This window comes from Pleurodeles waltl, chromosome 1_1, assembly GCF_031143425.1.
Source record: "Pleurodeles waltl isolate 20211129_DDA chromosome 1_1, aPleWal1.hap1.20221129, whole genome shotgun sequence".
Taxonomy (NCBI): domain Eukaryota; kingdom Metazoa; phylum Chordata; class Amphibia; order Caudata; family Salamandridae; genus Pleurodeles; species Pleurodeles waltl.
Genome location: NC_090436.1, coordinates 229,789,580 through 229,813,898, shown reverse-complemented (window position 1 = coordinate 229,813,898; position 24,319 = coordinate 229,789,580). Strand labels below are relative to the sequence as shown.

Below are 24,319 nucleotides of genomic sequence, written 5' to 3'. Positions count from 1 at the left end.
GCAGGGAGGAGTGGGGTCGTACCTTCTCTGCAGAGAAGCTCTTCGACTATGGTCCTGGGCAAAGGACCATCGGATTTGCTTGATAGCAAACCATCTGGCCGGAGTTTTGAACGTGCGTGCGGACAGTCACAGTCGCCACTTCTCGGCAGACCATGAGTGGCGTCTCCATCCAGATCAAGTCCGTTTAATCTTCCAGAAGTGGGGGTTTCCTCGGGTAGATCTGTTCGCCACTCGAGAGAACGCGCATTGTCCGTTGTTCTGCAGCCTTCAGTATCCGATGCAGGAAGCGTTGGGGGACGCGTTTCAAATGACCTGGTGCGGCCAGTTGCTTTACGCGTTTCCTCCCATACCCTTGATTCCTCGAGTATTGAGGAAGATTCGCCAAGACCGGGCTCTAGTAATCTTAATAGCTCCGGATTGGCCAAGGAGGGTGTGGTACTCCGACCTTCTCCAACTCTCAACGTGCCCGCCGCTCCGTCTCCCTTTCAGGGCTGACCTCCTCTCACAGTCGCAGGGGCAGGTTCTACACCCCAACCTCCAGAGTCTGCACCTACATGCCTGGAGATTGAACGGGGCAACCTGAGTTCCTTCTCTCTCCCGCCTGAGGTAGTGGATGTTATATTAGCGGCCAGGCGACACTCCACTAAATCTATCTACGCTAATAGGTGGTCTAAATTTGTTGCGTGGTGTGGAGAGAGGCAGATTGATCCCTTACATGCTCATCTATCGGACGTTTTGTCTTTTGCTCTATCTCTGGCGCAAAAAGGTTGTGCAGTGGCTACCATTAAAGGTTATTTATCGGCCTTGTCAGCCTTCATATGTCTTCCAGACCAACCATCTTTATTTAAATCCCCTATTGTTATCAGATTCTTGAAAGGTCTTCTAAATCAATATCCTCCAAAGCCATTCGTTATGCCGCAATGGGATTTGTCCTTAGTCCTGACTTTCCTTATGGGGTCCCCTTTTGAACCTATGCATTCTTGCCCCTTGAGGTATTTGGTTTTAAAAACAGTCTTCCTGATAGCTATAACATCAGCAAGGAGAGTGAGTGAGTTGCAGGCCTTATCAGTAAAACCCCCTTATACAACTTTTTATGGGGATAAGGTGGTGTTGAGGACCAAGGCTGCTTTCCTCCCGAAGGTTGTTTCACCCTTCCATTTGGCTCAGGCAATTACTTTGTCCACGTTCTATCCTCCGCCTCATCCTTCCAAAGAGGAAGAAAGACTGCACCGTCTGGACCCAAAGAGAGCGTTGAGCTTCTTTATCGATAGAACAAGGGATTTCAGGCTGGAGGATCAGCTGTTTATTGGATACGTGGGCAAGAGGAGAGGAAAGGCAGTCCACAAGAGAACACTATCCAGGTGGGTTGTTCTTTGCATTAAAATATGTTACTCTTTGGCAAAGAAGGATCCTCCTGAGGGCATTAGAGCTCATTCCACCAGAGCTAAGTCGGCCACTTCGGCCTTAGCCAGAGGTGTTCCTGTGGTCGACATCTGCAAGGCCGCAACTTGGTCGTCCCTTCACACTTTTGCAAAACATTACTGTTTAGATTCTGAGGTTAGAAGGGACGGCCATTTTGCACGGTCAGTGCTGCAGGATTTCTTGGTTTGACCATTTAGGCACCCACCGCCGGGCGTGGTACTGCTTTGGGACTCTATTCATGAGGTGAGGAATCCACAGGTAGTTGTATCCATCAGAAGAACGAGTTACTTACCTTCGGTAACGACTTTTCTGGTGGATACATTAGCTACCTGTGGATTCCTCACGGTCCCACCCGCCTCCCCGTTGCCTTTATGGTCTTGCCAAGTAATCCTTGAGTGCGCTCCTCTTGGTCTTTGAGGGTGCAATAGATGTATATATAATATATTTATATATATATATATGTGTATATGTGTATATATCTTTATGTATATACTTGGTGTGTGTATATATTTTAAAAGAGAGAGTTTTATATATATATATACAGGGAGTGCAGAAGTATTAGGCAAATGAGTATTTTGACCACATCATCCTCTTTATGCATGTTGTCTTACTCCAAGCTGTATAGGCTCGAAAGCCTACTACCAATTAAGCATATTAGGTGATGTGCATCTCTGTAATGAGAAGGGGTGTGGTCTAATGACATCAACACCCTATATCAGGTGTGCATAATTATTAGGCAACTTCCTTTCCTTTGGCAAAATGGGTCAAAAGAAGGACTTGACAGGCTCAGAAAAGTCAAAAATAGTGAGATATCTTGCAGAGGGATGCAGCACTCTTAAAATTGCAAAGCTTCTGAAGCGTGATCATCGAACAATCAAGCGTTTCATTCAAAATAGTCAACAGGGTTGCAAGAAGCGTGTGGAAAAACCAAGGCGCAAAATAACTGCCCATGAACTGAGAAAAGTCAAGCGTGCAGCTGCCACGATGCCACTTGCCACCAGTTTGGCCATATTTCAGAGCTGCAACATCACTGGAGTGCCCAAAAGCACAAGGTGTGCAATACTCAGAGACATGGCCAAGGTAAGAAAGGCTGAAAGACGACCACCACTAAACAAGACACACAAGCTGAAACGTCAAGACTGGGCCAAGAAATATCTCAAGACTGATTTTTCTAAGGTTTTATGGACTGATGAAATGAGAGTGAGTCTTGATGGGCCTGATGGATGGGCCCGTGGCTGGATTGGTAAAGGGCAGAGAGCTCCAGTCCGACTCAGACGCCAGCAAGGTGGAGGTGGAGTACTGGTTTGGGCTGGTATCATCAAAGATGAGCTTGTGGGGCCTTTCCGGGTTGAGGATGGAGTCAAGCTCAACTCCCAGTCCTACTGCCAGTTCCTGGAAGACACCTTCTTCAAGCAGTGGTACAGGAAGAAGTCTGCATCCTTCAAGAAAAACATGATTTTCATGCAGGACAATGCTCCATCACACGCGTCCAAGTACTCCACAGCGTGGCTGGCAAGAAAGGGTATAAAAGAAGGAAATCTAATGACATGGCCTCCTTGTTCACCTGATCTGAACCCCATTGAGAACCTGTGGTCCATCATCAAATGTGAGATTTACAAGGAGGGAAAACAGTACACCTCTCTGAACAGTGTCTGGGAGGCTGTGGTTGCTGCTGCACGCAATGTTGATGGTGAACAGATCAAAACACTGACAGAATCCATGGATGGCAGGCTTTTGAGTGTCCTTGCAAAGAAAGGTGGCTATATTGGTCACTGATTTGTTTTTGTTTTGTTTTTGAATGTCAGAAATGTATATTTGTGAATGTTGAGATGTTATATTGGTTTCACTGGTAAAGATAAATAATTGAAATGGGTATATATTTTTTTTTGTTAAATTGCCTAATAATTATGCACAGTGATAGTCACCTGCAGACACAGATATCCCCCTAACATAGCTAAAACTAAAAACAAACTAAAAACTACTTCCAAAAATATTCAGTTTTGATATTAATGAGTTTTTTGGGTTCATTGAGAACATGGTTGTTGTTCAATAATAAAATTAATCCTCAAAAATACAACTTGCCTAATAATTCTGCACTCCCTGTATATATATGTACATAAAAAGATTTACAGTTATTCATACAATGTGGTGTATTTTACAATATAATGGATGTTGCCTTGCTCTTTCATTGCATTGCCTGGTTGTTCTCATGCACGTAAAAAATGATTGGTACTGACGTCTGCACGTCGTCGAGGACCTATTATTGCCTGTATGACGTCAGACGGCGTCGCGTGCGAGACAGTGACGTCCTCGTCGACGTGCAGAGACTAGTAAGAAGATTTCCGTCGAATGCTGGCGCCATGGGAGTATTCATGAGGTGAGGAATCATGAGGTGAGGAATCCACAGGTAGCTAATGTATCCACCAGAAAAGTCGTTACCGAAGGTAAGTAACTCGTTCTTTGGTAGGTTTGGGGCCCATTGTTATTTTCTTTAGTTTACAGAGTGACCTTAGCTCTCTCATCTGTAGATGGAGGTAAGGTGTGGTGTCGAGTTCCACCACAGTCACATCTGTGCTAGACATTTTGCTTCTAAAAGTTGGAATACTTTTTAAGAATCTACAACTAGTTCTAGGTTCTAATTCAAACTTTTACAAACTTTTAAACTCTAAAAGAAATGCTAAACAGGATCTAACACAAGGCCCTAGCAGGTCTTTTAAGAATTTAGAAAACTTTTCAAATTGCAAAAATCAATTTCTAATGACAATTTTGGAATTTGTCGTGTGATCAGGTATTGGCTGAGTAGTCCAGCAAATGCAAAGTCTTGTACCCCACCGCTGATCCACCAATGTAGGAAGTTGGCTCTGTATGAGCTATTTCAAAGTAAGGAATAGCATGCACAGAGTCCAAGGGTTCCCCTTAGAGGTAAAATAGTGGTAAAAATAGATAATACTAATGCTCTATTTTGTGGTAGTGTGGTCGAGCAGTAGGCTTATCCAAGGAGTAGTGTTAAGCATTTGTTGTACATACACATAGACAATAAATGAGGTACACACACTCAGAGACAAATCCAGCCAATAGGTTTTGTTATAGAAAAATATCTTTTCTTAGTTTATTTTAAGAACCACAGGTTCAAATTTAACATGTAATATCTTGTTTGAAAGGTATTGCAGGTAAGTACATTAGGAACTTTGAATCATTTCAATTGCATGTATACTTTTCCAGTTATTCACAAATAGCTATTTCAAAAGTGGACACTTAGTGCAATTTTCACAGTTCCTGGGGGAGGTAAGTTTTTGTTAGTTTTACCAGGTAAGTAAGACACTTACAGGGTTCAGTTCTTGGTCCAAGGTAGCCCACCGTTGGGGGTTCAGAGCAACCCCAAAGTCACCACACCAGCAGCTCAGGGCCGGTCAGGTGCAGAGTTCAAAGTGGTGCCCAAAACGCATAGGCTAGAATGGAGAGAAGGGGGTGCCCCGGTTCCGGTCTGCTTGCAGGTAAGTACCCGCGTCTTCGGAGGGCAGACCAGGGGGGTTTTGTAGGGCACCGGGGGGGACACAAGCCCACACAGAAATTTCACCCTCAGCAGCGCGGGGACGGCCGGGTGCAGTGTAGAAACAAGCGTCGGGTTTTCAATGTTAGTCTATGAGAGATCAAGGGATCTCTTCAGCGCTGCAGGCAGGCAAGGGGGGCTTCCTCGGGGAAACCTCCACTTGGGCAAGGGAGAGGGACTCCTGGGGGTCACTTCTGCAGTGAAAGTCCGGTCCTTCAGGTCCTGGGGGCTGCGGGTGCAGGGTCTTTTCCAGGCGTCGGGACTTAGGTTTCAGAGAGTCGCGGTCAGGGGAAGCCTCGGGATTCCCTCTGCAGGCGGCGCTGTGGGGGCTCAGGGGGGACAGGTTTTGGTATTCACAGTCGGAGAGTAGTCCGGGGGTCCTCCCTGAGGTGTTGGTTCTCCAACAGCCGAGTCGGGGTCGCCGGGTGCAGTGTTGCAAGTCTCACGCTTCTTGAGGGGAGTTGCAGGGTTCTTTAAAGCTGCTTCTTGAAACAAAGTTGCAGTCTTTGTGGAGCAGGTCCGCTGTCCTCGGGAGTTTCTTGTCGTCGTCGAAGCAGGGCAGTCCTCAGAGGAGTCAGAGGTCGCTGGTCCCTTTGGAAGGCGTCGCTGGAGCAGAGTTCTTTGGAAGGCAGGAGACAGGCCGGTGAGTTTCTGGAGCCAAGGCAGTTGTTGTCTTCTGGTCTTCCTCTGCAGGGGTTTTCAGCTGGGCAGTCCTTCTTCTTGTTGTTGCAGGAATCTAATTTTCTAGGGTTCAGGGTAGCCCTTAAATACTAAATTTAAGGGCGTGTTTAGGTCTGGGGGGTTAGTAGCCAATGGCTACTAGCCCTGAGGGTGGGTACACCCTCTTTGTGCCTCCTCCCAAGGGGAGGGGGTCACAATCCTAACCCTATTGGGGGAATCCTCCATCTGCAAGATGGAGGATTTCTAAAAGTTAGAGTCACTTCAGCTCAGGACACCTTAGGGGCTGTCCTGACTGGCCAGTGACTCCTCCTTGTTGCTTTCTTTGTTCCCTCCAGCCTTGCCGCCAAAAGTGGGGGCCGTGGCCGGAGGGGGCGGGCAACTCCACTAAGCTGGAGTGCCCTGCTGGGCTGTGACAAAGGGGTGAGCCTTTGAGGCTCACTGCCAGGTGTTACAGCTCCTGCCTGGGGGAGGTGTTAGCATCTCCACCCAGTGCAGGCTTTGTTACTGGCCTCAGAGTGACAAAGGCACTCTCCCCATGGGGCCAGCAACATGTCTCTAGTGTGGCAGGCTGCTGGAACTAGTCAGCCTACACAGACAGTCGGTTAAGTTTCAGGGGGCACCTCTAAGGTGCCCTCTGGGGTGTATTTTGCAATAAAATGTACACTGGCATCAGTGTGCATTTATTGTGCTGAGAAGTTTGATACCAAACTTCCCAGTTTTCAGTGTAGCCATTATGGTGCTGTGGAGTTCGTGTTTGACAAACTCCCAGACCATGTACTCTTATGGCTACCCTGCACTTACAATGTCTAAGGTTTTGTTTAGACACTGTAGGGGTACCATGCTCATGCACTGGTACCCTCACCTATGGTATAGTGCACCCTGCCTTAGGGCTGTAAGGCCTGCTAGAGGGGTGACTGACCTATACTTGCATAGGCAGTGAGAGGCTGGCATGGCACCCTGAGGGGAGTGCCATGTCGACTTACTCGTTTTGTTCTCACTAGCACACACAAGCTGGCAAGCAGTGTGTCTGTGCTGAGTGAGAGGTCTCCAGGGTGGCATAAGACATGCTGCAGCCCTTAGAGACCTTCCTTGGCATCCGGGCCCTTGGTACTAGAAGTACCAGTTACAAGGGACTTATCTGGATGCCAGGGTCTGCCAATTGTGGATACAAAAGTACAGGTTAGGGAAATAACACTGGTGCTGGGGCCTGGTTAGCAGGCCTCAGCACACTTTCAATTGTAAACATAGCATCAGCAAAGGCAAAAAGTCAGGGGGCAACCATGCCAAGGAGGCATTTCCTTACACAACCCCCCCCCCAAACGAAAGAGGATGAGACTAAGCTTTCCCAAGAGAGTCTTCATTTTCTAAGTGGAAGAACCTGGAAAGGCCATCTGCATTGGCATGGGCAGTCCCAGGTCTGTGTTCCACTATAAAGTCCATTCCCTGTAGGGAGATGGACCACCTCAACAGTTTAGGATTTTCACCTTTCATTTGCATCAGCCATTTGAGAGGTCTGTGGTCAGTTTGAACTAGGAAGTGAGTCCCAAAGAGGTATGGTCTCAGCTTCTTCAGGGACCAAACCACAGCAAAGGCCTCCCTCTCAATGGCACTCCAACGCTGCTCCCTGGGGAGTAACCTCCTGCTAATGAAAGCAACAGGCTGGTCAAGGCCATCATCATCATTTGTTTGGGACAAAACTGCCCCTATCCCATGTTCAGAGGCATCTGTCTGCACAATGAACTGCTTAGAATAATATGGAGCTTTTAGAACTGGTGCTGAGCACATTGCTTGTTTCAGGGTGTCAAAGGCCTGTTGGCATTCCACAGTCCAGTTCACTTTCTTGGGCATTTTCTTGGAGGTGAGTTCAGTGAGGGCTGTCACAATGGATCCATATCCCTTCACAAACCTCCTGTAATACCCAGTCAAGCCAAGGAATGCCCTGACTTGAGTCTGGGTTTTTGGAGCTACCCAGTCCAGAATAGTCTGGATCTTGGGTTGGAGTGGCTGAACTTGGCCTCCACCTACAAGGTGGCCCAAGTAAACCACAGTTCCCTGCCCTATCTGGCATTTGGATGCCTTGATAGAGAGGCCTGCAGATTGCAGAGCCTTCAAAACCTTCTTCAGGTGGACCAGGTGATCCTGCCAGGTGGAGCTAAAGACAGCAATATCATCAAGATAAGCTGTGCTAAAGGACTCCAAACCAGCAAGGACTTGATTCACCAACCTTTGGAAGGTGGCAGGGGCATTCTTTAAACCAAAGGGCATAACAGTAAACTGATAATGCCCATCAGGTGTGGAGAATGCTGTTTTCTCTTTTGCTCCAGGTGCCATTTTTATTTGCCAGTACCCTGCTGTCAAGTCAAAGGTACTTAAGAATTTGGCAGCACCTAATTTATCTATGAGCTCATCAGCTCTAGGAATTGGATGAGCATCTGTCTTGGTGACAGAATTGAGCCCTCTGTAATCCACACAAAACCTCATCTCTTTCTTTCCATCTTTGGTGTGAGGTTTGGGGACTAAGACCACTGGGCTAGCCCAGGGGCTGTCAGAGCGCTCAATTACTCCCAATTCCAGCATCTTGTGGACTTCCACCTTGATGCTTTCCTTAACATGGTCAGTCTGTCTAAAGATTTTGTTTTTGACAGGCATGCTGTCTCCTGTGTCCACATCATGGGTACACAGGTGTGTCTGACCAGGGGTTAAGGAGAAGAGTTCAGGAAACTGTTGTAGGACTCTCCTACAATCAGCTTGCTGTTGGCCAGAGAGGGTGTCTGAGTAGATCACTCCATCTACTGAGCCATCTTTTGGGTCTGATGACAGAAGATCAGGGAGAGGTTCACTCTCTGCCTCCTGATCCTCATCTGTTACCATCAACAGATTCACATCAGCTCTTTCATGGAAGAGCTTAAGGCGGTTCACATGGATCACCCTCTTGGGGCTCCTGCTTGTGCCCAGGTCCACCAGGTAGGTGACCTGACTCTTCCTTTCTAGCACTGGGTAAGGGCCACTCCATTTGTCCTGGAGTGCCCTGGGAGCCACAGGCTCCAGAACCCAGACTTTCTGCCCTGGTTGGAACTCAACCAATGCAGCCTTTTGGTCATACCAAAACTTCTGGAGCTGTTGGCTGGCCTCAAGGTTTTTGGTTGCCTTTTCCATGTACTCTGCCATTCTAGAGCGAAGGCCAAGTACATAGTCCACTATGTCTTGTTTAGGCTCATGAAGAGGTCTCTCCCAGCCTTCTTTAACAAGAGCAAGTGGTCCCCTTACAGGGTGACCAAACAGAAGTTCAAAGGGTGAGAATCCTACTCCCTTCTGTGGCACCTCTCTGTAAGCAAAAAGCAGACATGGCAAGAGGACATCCCATCTCCTTTTTAGTTTTTCTGGGAGCCCCATGATCATGCCTTTTAATGTCTTGTTGAATCTCTCAACTAAGCCATTAGTTTGTGGATGGTATGGTGTAGTGAATTTGTAAGTCACTCCACACTCATTCCACATGTGTTTTAGGTATGCTGACATGAAGTTGGTACCTCTGTCAGACACCACCTCCTTAGGGAAACCCACTCTGGTAAAGATACCAATGAGGGCCTTGGCTACTGCAGGGGCAGTAGTCGACCTAAGGGGAATAGCTTCAGGATACCTAGTAGCATGATCCACTACTACTAGGATGTACATATTTCCTGAGGCTGTGGGAGGTTCCAGTGGACCAACTATGTCCACACCCACTCTTTCAAAGGGGACCCCCACCACTGGAAGTGGAATGAGGGGGGCCTTTGGGTGCCCACCTGTCTTACCACTGGATTGACAGGTGGGGCAGGAGAGGCAAAACTCCTTAACCTTCTGGGACATATTGGGCCAGTAGAAGTGGTTGACTAACCTCGCCCACGTCTTGGTTTGTCCCAAATGCCCAGCAAGGGGAATATCATGGGCTAAGGTCAGAATAAACTCTCTGAACGACTGAGGCACTACCACTCTCCTAGTGGCACCAGGTTTGGGGTCTCTGGCCTCAGTGTACAGGAGTCCATCTTCCCAATAGACCCTATGTGTTCCATTTTTCTTGCCCTTGGACTCTTCAGCAGCTTGCTGCCTAAGGCCTTCAAGAGAGGGACAGGTTTCTTGTCCCTTACACAGCTCCTCCCTTGAGGGTCCCCCTGGGCCTAAGAGCTCAACCTGATAAGGCTCAAGCTCCAAAGGCTCAGTTCCCTCAGAGGGCAGAACTAATTCCTGAGAAGAGAGGTTCCCTTTTTCGGACTGTGTTGCAGTTGGTTTCCCAACTGACTTTCCTTTTCTCTTAGTAGGCTGGGCCATTTTTCCAGACTCCAGCTCTACTTTTTCACCCTGTGCCTTGCATTGTGCTCTTGTTTTTACACACACCAGTTCAGGGATACCCAGCATGGCTGCATGGGTTTTTAGTTCTACCTCAGCCCATGCTGAGGACTCCAGGTCATTTCCAAGCAGACAGTCCACTGGGATGTTTGAGGAGACCACCACCTGTTTCAGGCCATTGACCCCTCCCCATTCTAAAGTTACCATTGCCATGGGATGTGCTTTAGTTTGATTGTCAGCATTGGTGACTGTATAAGTTTTTCCAGTCAGGTATTGGCCAGGGGAAACCAGTTTCTCTGTCACCATGGTGACACTGGCACCTGTATCCCTCAGGCCCTCTACACTTGTCCCATTAATAAAGAGCTGCTGCCTGTATTTTTGCATGTTAGGAGGCCAGGCAGCTAGTGTGGCTAAATCCACCCCACCCTCAGAGACTAGAGTAGCTTCAGTGTGGACCCTGATTTGCTCTGGGCACACTGTTGATCCCACTTGGAGACTAGCCATTCCAGTGTTACCTGGATTGGAGTTTGGAGTGGAACTTTTCTTGGGACAGGCCTTGTCTCCAGTTTGGTGTCCAGACTGACTACAGTTTCGACACCAGGCCTTTTTGGGATCAAAGTTTGTACCCTTGTACCCAGGATTGTTTTGTGAAGAGGCTCTGGGCCCACCCTCCTGTGCAGGTTTTTGGGGGCCTGTAGAAGACTCTTTACTATTTTTAGTTTTGGCTGTCTCACCACCTTTCCCCTGGGGAGGTTTCGTGACCCCTTTCTTTTGGTCACCCCCTGTGGAAGTTTTGGACACCCTAGTCTTGACCCAATGGTCCGCCTTCTTTCCCAATTCTTGGGGAGAAATTGGTCCTAGGTCTACCAGATGCTGATGCAGTTTATCATTGAAACAATTACTTAACAGGTGTTCTTTCACAAATAAATTGTACAGCCCATCATAATTACTTACACCACTGCCTTGAATCCAACCATCTAGTGTTTTGACTGAGTAGTCTACAAAGTCAACCCAGGTCTGGCTCGAGGATTTTTGAGCCCCCCTGAATCTAATCCTATACTCCTCAGTGGAGAATCCAAAGCCCTCAATCAGGGTACCCTTCATGAGGTCATAAGATTCTGCATCTTTTCCAGAGAGTGTGAGGAGTCTATCCCTACACTTTCCTGTGAACATTTCCCAAAGGAGAGCACCCCAGTGAGATCTGTTCACTTTTCTGGTTACACAAGCCCTCTCAAAAGCTGTGAACCATTTGGTGATGTCATCACCATCTTCATATTTAGTTACAATCCCTTTAGGGATTTTCAACATGTCAGGAGAATCTCTGACCCTATTTATGTTGCTGCCACCATTGATGGGTCCTAGGCCCATCTCTTGTCTTTCCCTCTCTATGGCTAGGATCTGTCTTTCCAAAGCCAATCTTTTGGCCATCCTGGCTAACTGGATGTCCTCTTCACTGGGGTTATCCTCAGTGATTTCAGAGTTGTTGGTCCCTCCTGTGAGGGAACCAGCATCTCTGACTATTATTTGTGGAGTCAGGGCTTGAGTAGCCCTGCTCTCCCTAAGTAGGACTGGAGGGGGGGAATTTCCCTCCAAGTCACTATCTTCATCCTCTGAGTTGCCACCCTCAGAGGGGTTGGCCTTTTCAAACTCTGCCAAAAGCTCCTGGAGCTGTATTTTGGTAGGTTTGGGGCCCATTGTTATTTTCTTTAGTTTACAGAGTGACCTTAGCTCTCTCATCTGTAGATGGAGGTAAGGTGTGGTGTCGAGTTCCACCACAGTCACATCTGTGCTAGACATTTTGCTTCTAAAAGTTGGAATACTTTTTAAGAATCTACAACTAGTTCTAGGTTCTAATTCAAACTTTTACAAACTTTTAAACTCTAAAAGAAATGCTAAACAGGATCTAACACAAGGCCCTAGCAGGTCTTTTAAGAATTTAGAAAACTTTTCAAATTGCAAAAATCAATTTCTAATGACAATTTTGGAATTTGTCGTGTGATCAGGTATTGGCTGAGTAGTCCAGCAAATGCAAAGTCTTGTACCCCACCGCTGATCCACCAATGTAGGAAGTTGGCTCTGTATGTGCTATTTCAAAGTAAGGAATAGCATGCACAGAGTCCAAGGGTTCCCCTTAGAGGTAAAATAGTGGTAAAAATAGATAATACTAATGCTCTATTTTGTGGTAGTGTGGTCGAGCAGTAGGCTTATCCAAGGAGTAGTGTTAAGCATTTGTTGTACATACACATAGACAATAAATGAGGTACACACACTCAGAGACAAATCCAGCCAATAGGTTTTGTTATAGAAAAATATCTTTTCTTAGTTTATTTTAAGAACCACAGGTTCAAATTTAACATGTAATATCTTGTTTGAAAGGTATTGCAGGTAAGTACATTAGGAACTTTGAATCATTTCAATTGCATGTATACTTTTCCAGTTATTCACAAATAGCTATTTCAAAAGTGGACACTTAGTGCAATTTTCACAGTTCCTGGGGGAGGTAAGTTTTTGTTAGTTTTACCAGGTAAGTAAGACACTTACAGGGTTCAGTTCTTGGTCCAAGGTAGCCCACCGTTGGGGGTTCAGAGCAACCCCAAAGTCACCACACCAGCAGCTCAGGGCCGGTCAGGTGCAGAGTTCAAAGTGGTGCCCAAAACGCATAGGCTAGAATGGAGAGAAGGGGGTGCCCCGGTTCCGGTCTGCTTGCAGGTAAGTACCCGCATCTTCGGAGGGCAGACCAGGGGGGTTTTGTAGGGCACCGGGGGGGACACAAGTCCACACAGAAATTTCACCCTCAGCAGCGCGGGGGCGGCCGGGTGCAGTGTAGAAACAAGCGTCGGGTTTTCAATGTTAGTCTATGAGAGATCAAGGGATCTCTTCAGCGCTGCAGGCAGGCAAGGGGGGCTTCCTCGGGGAAACCTCCACTTGGGCAAGGGAGAGGGACTCCTGGGGGTCACTTCTGCAGTGAAAGTCCGGTCCTTCAGGTCCTGGGGGCTGCGGGTGCAGGGTCTTTTCCAGGCGTCGGGACTTAGGTTTCAGAGAGTCGCGGTCAGGGGAAGCCTCGGGATTCCCTCTGCAGGCGGCGCTGTGGGGGCTCAGGGGGGACAGGTTTTGGTACTCACAGTCGGAGAGTATTCCGGGGGTCCTCCCTGAGGTGTTGGTTCTCCAACAGCCGAGTCGGGGTCGCCGGGTGCAGTGTTGCAAGTCTCACGCTTCTTGCGGGGAGTTGCAGGGTTCTTTAAAGCTGCTTCTTGAAACAAAGTTGCAGTCTTTTTGGAGCAGGTCCGCTGTCCTCGGGAGTTTCTTGTCGTCGTCGAAGCAGGGCAGTCCTCAGAGGAGTCAGAGGTCGCTGGTCCCTTTGGAAGGCGTCGCTGGAGCAGAGTTCTTTGGAAGGCAGGAGACAGGCCGGTGAGTTTCTGGAGCCAAGGCAGTTGTTGTCTTCTGGTCTTCCTCTGCAGGGGTTTTCAGCTGGGCAGTCCTTCTTCTTGTTGTTGCAGGAATCTAATTTTCTAGGGTTCAGGGTAGCCCTTAAATACTAAATTTAAGGGCGTGTTTAGGTCTGGGGGGTTAGTAGCCAATGGCTACTAGCCCTGAGGGTGGGTACACCCTCTTTGTGCCTCCTCCCAAGGGGAGGGGGTCACAATCCTAACCCTATTGGGGGAATCCTCCATCTGCAAGATGGAGGATTTCTAAAAGTTAGAGTCACTTCAGCTCAGGACACCTTAGGGGCTGTCCTGACTGGCCAGTGACTCCTCCTTGTTGCTTTCTTTGTTCCCTCCAGCCTTGCCGCCAAAAGTGGGGGCCGTGGCCGGAGGGGGCGGGCAACTCCACTAAGCTGGAGTGCCCTGCTGGGCTGTGACAAAGGGGTGAGCCTTTGAGGCTCACCGCCAGGTGTTACAGCTCCTGCCTGGGGGAGGTGTTAGCATCTCCACCCAGTGCAGGCTTTGTTACTGGCCTCAGAGTGACAAAGGCACTCTCCCCATGGGGCCAGCAACATGTCTCTAGTGTGGCAGGCCTCTGGAACTAGTCAGCCTACACAGACAGTCGGTTAAGTTTCAGGGGGCACCTCTAAGGTGCCCTCTGGGGTGTATTTTGCAATAAAATGTACACTGGCATCAGTGTGCATTTATTGTGCTGAGAAGTTTGATACCAAACTTCCCAGTTTTCAGTGTAGCCATTATGGTGCTGTGGAGTTCGTGTTTGACAAACTCCCAGACCATATACTCTTATGGCTACCCTGCACTTACAATGTCTAAGGTTTTGTTTAGACACTGTAGGGGTACCATGCTCATGCACTGGTACCTTCACCTATGGTATAGTGCACCCTGCCTTAGGGCTGTAAGGCCTGCTAGAGGGGTGACTGACCTATACTTGCATAGGCAGTGAGAGGCTGGCATGGCACCCTGAGGGGAGTGCCATGTCGACTTACTCGTTTTGTTCTCACTAGCACACACAAGCTGGCAAGCAGTGTGTCTGTGCTGAGTGAGAGGTCTCCAGGGTGGCATAAGACATGCTGCAGCCCTTAGAGACCTTCCTTGGCATCAGGGCCCTTGGTACTAGAAGTACCAGTTACAAGGGACTTATCTGGATGCCAGGGTCTGCCAATTGTGGATTCAAAAGTACAGGTTAGGGAAAGAACACTGGTGCTGGGGCCTGGTTAGCAGGCCTCAGCACACTTTCAATTGTAAACATAGCATCAGCAAAGGCAAAAAGTCAGGGGGCAACCATGCCAAGGAGGCATTTCCTTACACACATTTTCAACTAAAATTCTCAATGACAGAAAGTACAGAAAAAAGAAACAAATCTGGATTGCAACATAATATCATGGCTCCAGCTTTATTGGATGCTTAAGAAGAACTGTACTCTTATATGATAAGACTCTCAAATGTTTTAGTACTAATTGAGTCTTGATCATTCAAGGGAAATTCTTTAGACTTCTTTAGCACTCCCTTTTATATATGGCTTGTTGTTAAATATATAGCCTTTGAGCAATAGGACGATTAGGAGGCAGAATGCTGTTCTTATATACTCTTAAGCACTAACACCTGTGCATCTATTTGGTAGCCAGTATTGGTCTTCCAGAACCCTATAGGGAAGAGCTGTGCCAGGGACAGAAGATCTATCCCACTCTTGGGAGAGTGTTTTTTCAGAAAGCACAGACTGTTGATCTGGCTACAAAAATCAAAATCCAAGGAAGCACCATAGTCTGAAGAAGAATCGGATAGTTCCTCAAAAGACTTTAAAACATAATAAGCAGGCATATTGTGATGATAGACACCATAAATTTCAAGGTCTGACAAATCTCTGTCTGCCTCCAAATATCTTCCAAAAAGGATTCAACAGAAAGCATAGGATAACAGCCCTTTTTCTATAGTAGAGGTTCTTGAACTGCACCCAGTTTTTAAGTCTAGCTTGGAGGCCTGCCTCCTTCTCTTCCAAAACAGTCAGTCTGGATAGACCAATGGGTCCTGCGAAGCAAAAATGGTGTGTGGTATCCTTCCTTCTACCGAGCAGCTCCTCCTTTACTACTCCACCACCTAACTCCTTCCTATCAGGTCCCACTTGCCTTTGAAGCAGAAAGGCAGCGTATCTGGTATACTTCCTCCTTTGTGTGGCTGAACTTTGAGGTCTCCCATGGGGCTGTTCGGAATTCTCACAGGCCTTTGGAAGCAAACCCACTGCCCCTCTTTGTCCTGCTGGTCTCTTATTGTTTCCGCACAGTTCCTTCTCTTTAGAATCCCAGCCCTTTAAAAGTTTGTCTCTTACCCTTTATTCTTTTGTTCTCCTGCAATGGCTTCTGATGACCAGCACTCTCTGGTGCTGCCGTCACCTCTCTGGCTCATTTGGTTTCCTTTCCATTTTATTGTACCGACTGAAGGACCCAACACTGACTAACCTGCTGCTTGTTGCACCTGTACTCCCATTGCAACAGGTATATCTATTGGTGACATATGTTCTGGTGAGTATTGTAAATCTAACTCCTGACCTTTTCCACTCACCCTGTTACAGATGCCTCTTTCAGACATGTTTCTTTCAATGTTATTTATAAGTGAAATAATGTTTAAAAAGTGTTTCAGAGATCTCGTATTTGCTTGGAGGTAGCTAATCTACTGTTTATGGACTACAAAGGACACCCAAGGACTGAAAAATCCTGCTGTTGACGTTCTCCAGTAAAGAATGACAAGCACTTCTTGAGGAGTCCACCAGCACATTGTAGCTCTCAATAGTGCTGAGACCCCAGTAGACTTTATTCTGGGAGTTATTCAGACATTTGTTTTTAGACTTGAGGGCATTCACACTAACAAAGCACAATGTCCTCCAACTGGCATCTGCCACAAAACCAGACAGAGAAGACTGTGTTGTCTAATCATTCGTTCCTTGTTGATGCACCTCTGATTTCCGCCATTAATCATGGGGCTGATAGTTCTCTTCCTGACCACTTATCTCAAATTATTTTGTCCCTCATTGTGTTGCCAGTACATCCTCTCTATAAATCTTTTGTCTTACCTTCCATCTGCCAAATTCCAGAATGCTAGCCTCCACAAGTTTCTGAAAGGGTTTTGGAATTTGTGAATTGCTTTGGGGGAAAAAAAGCTGTTTTTTGTGAGAGCTTAAGATCTAGCAGCCCTCTGTGAAAAAGCTGCCATTCTGCATCGTGGGATTCTCACTGAAGACATGAACAACCCTCCCACCGCCCGGCTGATAGTGCCATTCATGTATAGAGAATTCCATTCATATGCCTTTTATTCCATGGTAATTGATGAGCAGTGGGATCTGTGGCAGCTTACAAGAAACTGCTACTTGTGGGAGTGCTTACGAGTTCACTGGAGGCTTTTAGGAACAGTGTCTATCACGAAAATGACATGACGAAGCAGGGGAAAGCATGTGGCTGTCTAATTTGATACATGCTAGTGGTACTATGGAGTTCTGTACTGACTCCTCCCTTTAAACAAGATTATTGTTGTATGTAGGTATCTGTGTATGTCACCCCTTCTCCCCCAATAAGCTGCCACTGCACAACACATCTCTCTCATATTGTCTTAAAAATTCTGCATACTATTGCTTTTGTGTTGGCTGCTGATAAAATTTGAAAATTACATCTAAGATTGCATTCTAAATTAAATGTAGCATCCTTATGTCTTTCCTTATTTCTCAGTGTTGCAGTTAAATATTTTAAATATGAAAGTAACAATAAAATCATATAGTTGCAACGGCCTCTTTGTAGAGTCGATGTTCAGGTTTACAAAATTGCTACGAATAATGCAAGTTTCAACTAACTACTTTGTAAACGTGTTGCATTCTACTTTTTCTTTTTAGGCAAATACAATCCTTCCTCACTCACATAGTCATCATTTGCACTGCCTACCAACGCTTATGAACATGGCAGCATCCTTTGATATCCCAAAAGAAAAAAGGCTGTAAGTAATGTTATAATACTGTAGTTAATGCAGACGCTACTTTTTGAGTTTTTGGCCTCTAGAATGTATGACAGCTAACTAAATGTGTTGTCAGGCTATTAGTGCCTCTTCACTGATTAGTGCATTAAGATTAGTGTGTACACTGATAATGTTCATACTTTGTTCTCTAGATGTGTGTTTCTTAAGATAGTTTCCATGTTTTGTTAGCATTAAAAACGTTTCTGACTGCTTTTAGTGATATACATATGTTTTTTCTATTTATGATGTTCTTGTTGCTACACATGCTTTATTTGGGCACTGTAAGAAATTAGGTTATTAGTTGAGGGGGTGAGTACCTGTAGGAAGTTGGCTCTGTATGTGCTATTTCAAAGTAAGGAATAGCATGCACAGAGTCCAAGGGTTCCCCTTAGAGGTAAAATAGTGGTAAAAATAGATAATACTAATGCTCTATTTTGTGGTAGTGTGGTCGAGCAGTAGGCTTATCCAAGGAGTAGTGTTAAGCATTTGTTGTACATACACATAGACAATAAATGAGGTACACACACTCAGAGACAAATCCAGCCAATAGGTTTTTGTATAGAAAAATATCTTTTCTTAGTTTATTTTAAGAACCACAGGTTCAAATTCTACATGTAATAGCTCATTCGAAAGGTATTGCAGGTAAGTACTTTAGGAACTTCAAATCATCAAAATTGCATGTATACTTTTCAAGTATTTGACAAATAGCTGTTTTAAAAGTGGACACTTAGTGCAATTTTCACAGTTCCTAGGGGAGGTAAGTATTTGTTAGTTTTACCAGGTAAGTAAGACACTTACAGGGTTCAGTTCTTGGTCCAAGGTAGCCCACCGTTGGGGGTTCAGAGCAACCCCAAAGTCACCACACCAGCAGCTCAGGGCCGGTCAGGTGCAGAGTTCAAAGTGGTGCCCAAAACACATAGGCTAGAATGGAGAGAAGGGGGTGCCCCGGTTCCGGTCTGCTTGCCGGTAAGTACCCGCGTCTTCGGAGGGCAGACCAGGGGGGTTTTGTAGGGCACCGGGGGGGACACAAGTCCACACAGAAATTTCACTCTCAGCAGCGCGGGGGCGGCCGGGTGCAGTGTCGAAACAAGCGTCGGGTTTGTAATGGAAGTCAATGGGAGATCTAGGGATCTCTTCAGCGCTGCAGGCAGGCAAGGGGGGGGTTCCTCGGGGAAACCTCCACTTGGGCAAGGGAGAGGGACTCCTGGGGGTCACTCCTCCAGTGAAAGTCCGGTCCTTCAGGTCCTGGGGGCTGCGGGTGCAGGGTCTCTCCCAGGTGTCGGGACTTTAGGTTCAAAGAGTCGCGGTCAGGGGAAGCCTCGGGATTCCCTCTGCAGGCGGCGCTGTGGGGGCTCAGGGGGGACAGGTTTTGGTACTCACAGAATCAGAGTAGTCCTGGGGTCCCTCCTGAGGTGTCGGATCGCCACCAGCCGAGTCGGGGTCGCCGGGTGCAGTGTTGCAAGTCTCACGCTTCTTGCGGGGAGCTTGCAGGGTTCTTTAAAGTTGCTGGAAACAAAGTTGCAGCTTTTCTTGGAGCAGGTCCGCTGTCCTCGGGAGTTTCTTGTCTTTTCGAAGCAGGGGCAGTCCTCAGAGGATGTCGAGGTCGCTGGTCCCTTCGGAAGGCGTCGCTGGAGCAGGATCTTTGGAAGGCAGGAGACAGGCCGGTGAGTTTCTGGAGCCAAGGCAGTTGTCGTCTTCTGGTCTTCCGCTGCAGGGGTTTTCAGCTGGGCAGTCCTTCTTCTTGTTGCAGGAATCTAATTTTCTAGGGTTCAGGGTAGCCCTTAAATACTAAATTTAAGGGCGTGTTTAGGTCTGGGGGGTTAGTAGCCAATGGCTACTAGCCCTGAGGGTGGGTACACCCTCTTTGTGCCTCCTCCCAAGGGGAGGGGGTCACAATCCTAACCCTATTGGGGGAATCCTCCATCTGCAAGATGGAGGATTTCTAAAAGTTAGAGTCACCTCAGCTCAGGACACCTTAGGGGCTGTCCTGACTGGCCAGTGACTCCTCCTTGTTATTCTCATTATTTTCTCCGGCCTTGCCGCCAAAAGTGGGGCCTGGCCGGAGGGGGCGGGCAACTCCACTAGCTGGAGTGTCCTGCTGGGTTGGCACAAAGGAGGTGAGCCTTTGAGGCTCACCGCCAGGTGTGACAATTCCTGCCTGGGAGAGGTGTTAGCATCTCCACCCAGTGCAGGCTTTGTTACTGGCCTCAGAGTGACAAAGGCACTCTCCCCATGGGGCCAGCAACATGTCTCGGTTTGTGGCAGGCTGCTAGAACTAGTCAGCCTACACAGATAGTCGGTTAAGTTTCAGGGGGCACCTCTAAGGTGCCCTCTGTGGTGTATTTTACAATAAAATGTACACTGGCATCAGTGTGCATTTATTGTGCTGAGAAGTTTGATACCAAACTTCCCAGTTTTCAGTGTAGCCATTATGGTGCTGTGGAGTTCGTGTTTGACAGACTCCCAGACCATATACTCTTATGGCTACCCTGCACTTACAATGTCTAAGGTTTTGTTTAGACACTGTAGGGGTACCATGCTCATGCACTGGTACCCTCACCTATGGTATAGTGCACCCTGCCTTAGGGCTGTAAGGCCTGCTAGAGGGGTGTCTTACCTATACTGCATAGGCAGTGAGAGGCTGGCATGGCACCCTGAGGGGAGTGCCATGTCGACTTACTCGTTTTGTCCTCACTAGCACACACAAGCTGGCAAGCAGTGTGTCTGTGCTGAGTGAGAGGTCTCCAGGGTGGCATAAGACATGCTGCATCCCTTAGAGACCTTCCTTGGCATCAGGGCCCTTGGTACTAGAAGTACCAGTTACAAGGGACTTATCTGGATGCCAGGGTCTGCCAATTGTGGATACAAAAGTACAGGTTAGGGAAAGAACACTGGTGCTGGGGCCTGGTTAGCAGGCCTCAGCACACTTTCAATTGTAAACATAGCATCAGCAAAGGCAAAAAGTCAGGGGGCAACCATGCCAAGGAGGCATTTCCTTACACAACCCCCCCCCAAACGAAAGAGGATGAGACTAACCTTTCCCAAGAGAGTCTTCATTTTCTAAGTGGAAGAACCTGGAAAGGCCATCTGCATTGGCATGGGCAGTCCCAGGTCTGTGTTCCACTATAAAGTCCATTCCCTGTAGGGAGATGGACCACCTCAACAGTTTAGGATTTTCACCTTTCATTTGCATCAGCCATTTGAGAGGTCTGTGGTCGGTTTGAACTAGGAAGTGAGTCCCAACGAGGTATGGTCTCAGCTTCTTCAGGGACCAAACCACAGCAAAGGCCTCCCTCTCAATGGCACTCCAACGCTGCTCCCTGGGGAGTAACCTCCTGCTAATGAAAGCAACAGGCTGGTCAAGGCCATCATCATTTGTTTGGGACAAAACTGCCCCTATCCCATGTTCAGAGGCATCAGTCTGCACAATGAACTGCTTAGAATAATCTGGAGCTTTGAGAACTGGTGCTGAGCACATTGCCTGTTTCAGGGTGTCAAAGGCCTGTTGGCAGTCCACAGTCCAGTTTACTTTCTTGGGCATTTTCTTGGAGGTGAGTTCAGTGAGGGCTGTCACAATGGATCCATATCCCTTCACAAACCTCCTGTAATACCCAGTCAAGCCAAGGAATGCCCTGACTTGAGTCTGGGTTTTTGGAGCTACCCAGTCCAGAATAGTCTGGATCTTGGGTTGGAGTGGCTGAACTTGGCCTCCACCTACAAGGTGTCCCAAGTAAACCACAGTTCCCTGCCCTATCTGGCATTTGGATGCCTTGATAGAGAGGCCTGCAGATTGCAGAGCCTTCAAAACCTTCCTCAGGTGGACCAGGTGATCCTGCCAGGTGGAGCTAAAGACAGCAATATCATCAAGATAAGCTGTGCTAAAGGACTCCAAGCCAGCAAGGACTTGATTCACCAACCTTTGGAAGGTGGCAGGGGCATTCTTTAAACCAAAGGGCATAACAGTAAACTGATAATGCCCATCAGGTGTGGAGAATGCTGTCTTTTCTTTTGCTCCAGGTGCCATTTTTATTTGCCAGTACCCTGCTGTCAAGTCAAAGGTACTTAGAAATTTGGCAGCACCTAATTTATCAATGAGCTCATCAGCTCTTGGAATTGGATGGGCATCTGTCTTGGTGACAGAATTGAGCCCTCTGTAGTCCACACAAAACCTCATCTCTTTCTTTCCATCTTTGGTGTGAGGTTTGGGGACTAAGACCACTGGGCTAGCCCAGGGGCTGTCAGAGCGCTCAATGACTCCCAATTCCAGCATCTTGTGGACTTCCACCTTGATGCTTTCTTTAACATGGTCAGATTGTCTAAAGATTTTGTTCTTGACAGGCATGCTGTCTCCTGTGTCCACATCATGGGTACACAGGTGTGTCTGACCAGGGGTTAAGGAGAAGAGTTCAGGAAACTGTTGTAGGACTCTCCTACAATCAGCTTGCTGTTGGCCAGAGAGGGTGTCTGAGTAGATCACTCCATCTACTGTACCATCTTTTGGGTCTGATGACAGAAGATCAGGGAGAGGTTCACTCTCTGCCTCCTGATCCTCATCTGTTACCATCAACAGATTGACATCAGCCCTGTCGTGGAAGAGCTTAAGGCGGTTTACATGGATCACCCTTTTGGGGCTCCTGCTTGTGCCCAGGTCCACCAAGTAGGTGACCTGACTCTTCCTCTCTAGTACTGGGTAAGGGCCACTCCATTTGTCCTGGAGTGCCCTGGGAGCCACAGGCTCCAGAACCCAGACTTTCTGCCCTGGTTGGAACTCAACCAGTGCAGCCTTTTGGTCATACCAAAACTTCTGGAGCTGTTGGCTGGCCTCAAGGTTTTTGGTTGCCTTTTCCATGTACTCTGCCATTCTAGAGCGAAGGCCAAGTACATAGTCCACTATGTCCTGTTTAGGCTCATGGAGAGGTCTCTCCCAGCCTTCTTTAACAAGGGCAAGTGGTCCCCTTACAGGATGACCAAACAGAAGTTCAAAGGGTGAGAACCCTACTCCCTTCTGTGGTACCTCCCTGTAAGCGAAAAGCAGACATGGCAGGAGGACATCCCATCTCCTTTTGAGTTTTTCTGGGAGCCCCATGATCATGCCCTTTAATGTCTTGTTGAATCTCTCAACTAAGCCATTAGTTTGTGGATGGTAAGGTGTAGTGAATTTATAAGTCACTCCACACTCATTCCACATGTGCTTTAGGTATGCTGACATGAAGTTGGTACCTCTGTCAGACACCACCTCCTTAGGGAAACCCACTCTGGTAAAGATACCAATGAGGGCCTTGGCTACTGCAGGGGCAGTAGTCGACCTAAGGGGAATAGCTTCAGGATACCTGGTAGCATGATCCACTACTACCAGGATATACATATTTCCTGAGGCTGTGGGAGGTTCCAGTGGACCAACTATGTCCACCCCCACTCTTTCAAAGGGCACCCCCACCACTGGAAGTGGAATGAGGGGGGCCTTTGGGTGCCCACCTGTCTTACCACTGGCTTGACAGGTGGGGCAGGAGAGGCAAAACTCCTTAACCATGTTGGACATATTGGGCCAGTAGAAGTGGTTGACTAACCTCTCCCACGTCTTGGTTTGTCCCAAATGTCCAGCAAGGGGAATGTCATGGGCCAATGTTAGGATGAACTCTCTGAACAGCTGAGGCACTACCACTCTCCTAGTGGCACCAGGTTTGGGGTCTCTGGCCTCAGTGTACAGGAGCCCATCTTCCCAATAGACCCTATGTGTTCCATTTTTCTTGCCTTTGGACTCTTCAGCAGCTTGCTGCCTAAGGCCTTCAAGAGAGGGACAGGTTTCTTGTCCCTTACACAGCTCTTCCCTTGAGGGTCCCCCTGGGCCTAAGAGCTCAACCTGATAAGGTTCAAGTTCCAAAGGCTCAGTTCCCTCAGAGGGCAGAACTTCTTCCTGAGAAGAGAGGTTCCCTTTCTTTTGCTGTGTTGCAGTTGGTTTCCCAACTGACTTTCCTGTTCTCTTGGTAGGTTGGGCCATTTTTCCAGACTCCAGCTCTACTTTTTCACCCTGTGCCTTGCACTGTGCTCTTGTTTTCACACACACCAGTTCAGGGATACCCAGCATTGCTGCATGGGTTTTTAGCTCTACCTCAGCCCATGCTGAGGACTCCAGGTCATTTCCAAGCAGACAGTCCACTGGGATATTTGAGGAGACCACCACCTGCTTCAGGCCATTGACCCCTCCCCATTCTAAAGTAACCATTGCCATGGGATGTACTTTTCTCTGATTGTCAGCGTTGGTGACTGTGTAAGTTTTTCCAGTCAGGTATTGGCCAGGGGAAACCAGTTTCTCTGTCACCATGGTGACACTGGCACCTGTATCCCTCAGGCCCTCTATTCTAGTCCCATTAATTAAGAGTTGCTGTCTGTATTTTTGCATGTTAGGCGGCCAGACAGCTAGTGTGGCTAAATCCACCCCACCCTCAGAAACTAGAGTAGCTTCAGTGTGGACCCTGATTTGCTCTGGGCACACTGTTGATCCCACTTGGAGACTAGCCATACCAGTGTTACCTGGATGGGAGTTTGGAGTGGAACTTTTCTTGGGACAGGCCTTGTCTCCAGTTTGGTGTCCATGCTGTTTACAGCTATGACACCAGGCCTTTTTGGGATCAAAGTTTTTACCCTTGTACCCATTGTTTTGTGAAGAGGCTCTGGGCCCACCCTCCTGTGCAGGTTTTTGGGGGCCTGTAGAAGACTCTTTACTATTTTTAGTTTTGGTTGTCTCATCACCCTTCTGCTGGGGAGTCTTTGTGACCCCTTTCTTTTGGTCACCCCCTGTTGAAGTCTTGGACACCCTTGTCTTGACCCAATGGTCCGCCTTCTTTCCCAATTCTTGGGGAGAAATTGGTCCTAGGTCTACCAGATGCTGATGCAGTTTATCATTGAA

At 47.7% G+C, this 24,319-nt stretch overlaps 1 protein-coding gene across 2 annotated transcripts in view; it reads left to right on the top strand.

Moving 5' to 3' along the window:
- The window catches only part of RICTOR (RPTOR independent companion of MTOR complex 2), a 1,007,050-nt gene that overhangs the window by 306,986 nt on the left and 675,745 nt on the right, over positions 1–24,319 (top strand). For both annotated transcript variants that reach the window (XM_069221337.1, XM_069221336.1), the window contains exon 16: positions 17,294–17,394. In XM_069221337.1, the coding sequence (XP_069077438.1) occupies positions 17,294–17,394 (101 nt within the window). The remainder of the gene's footprint in view (positions 1–17,293; positions 17,395–24,319) is intronic.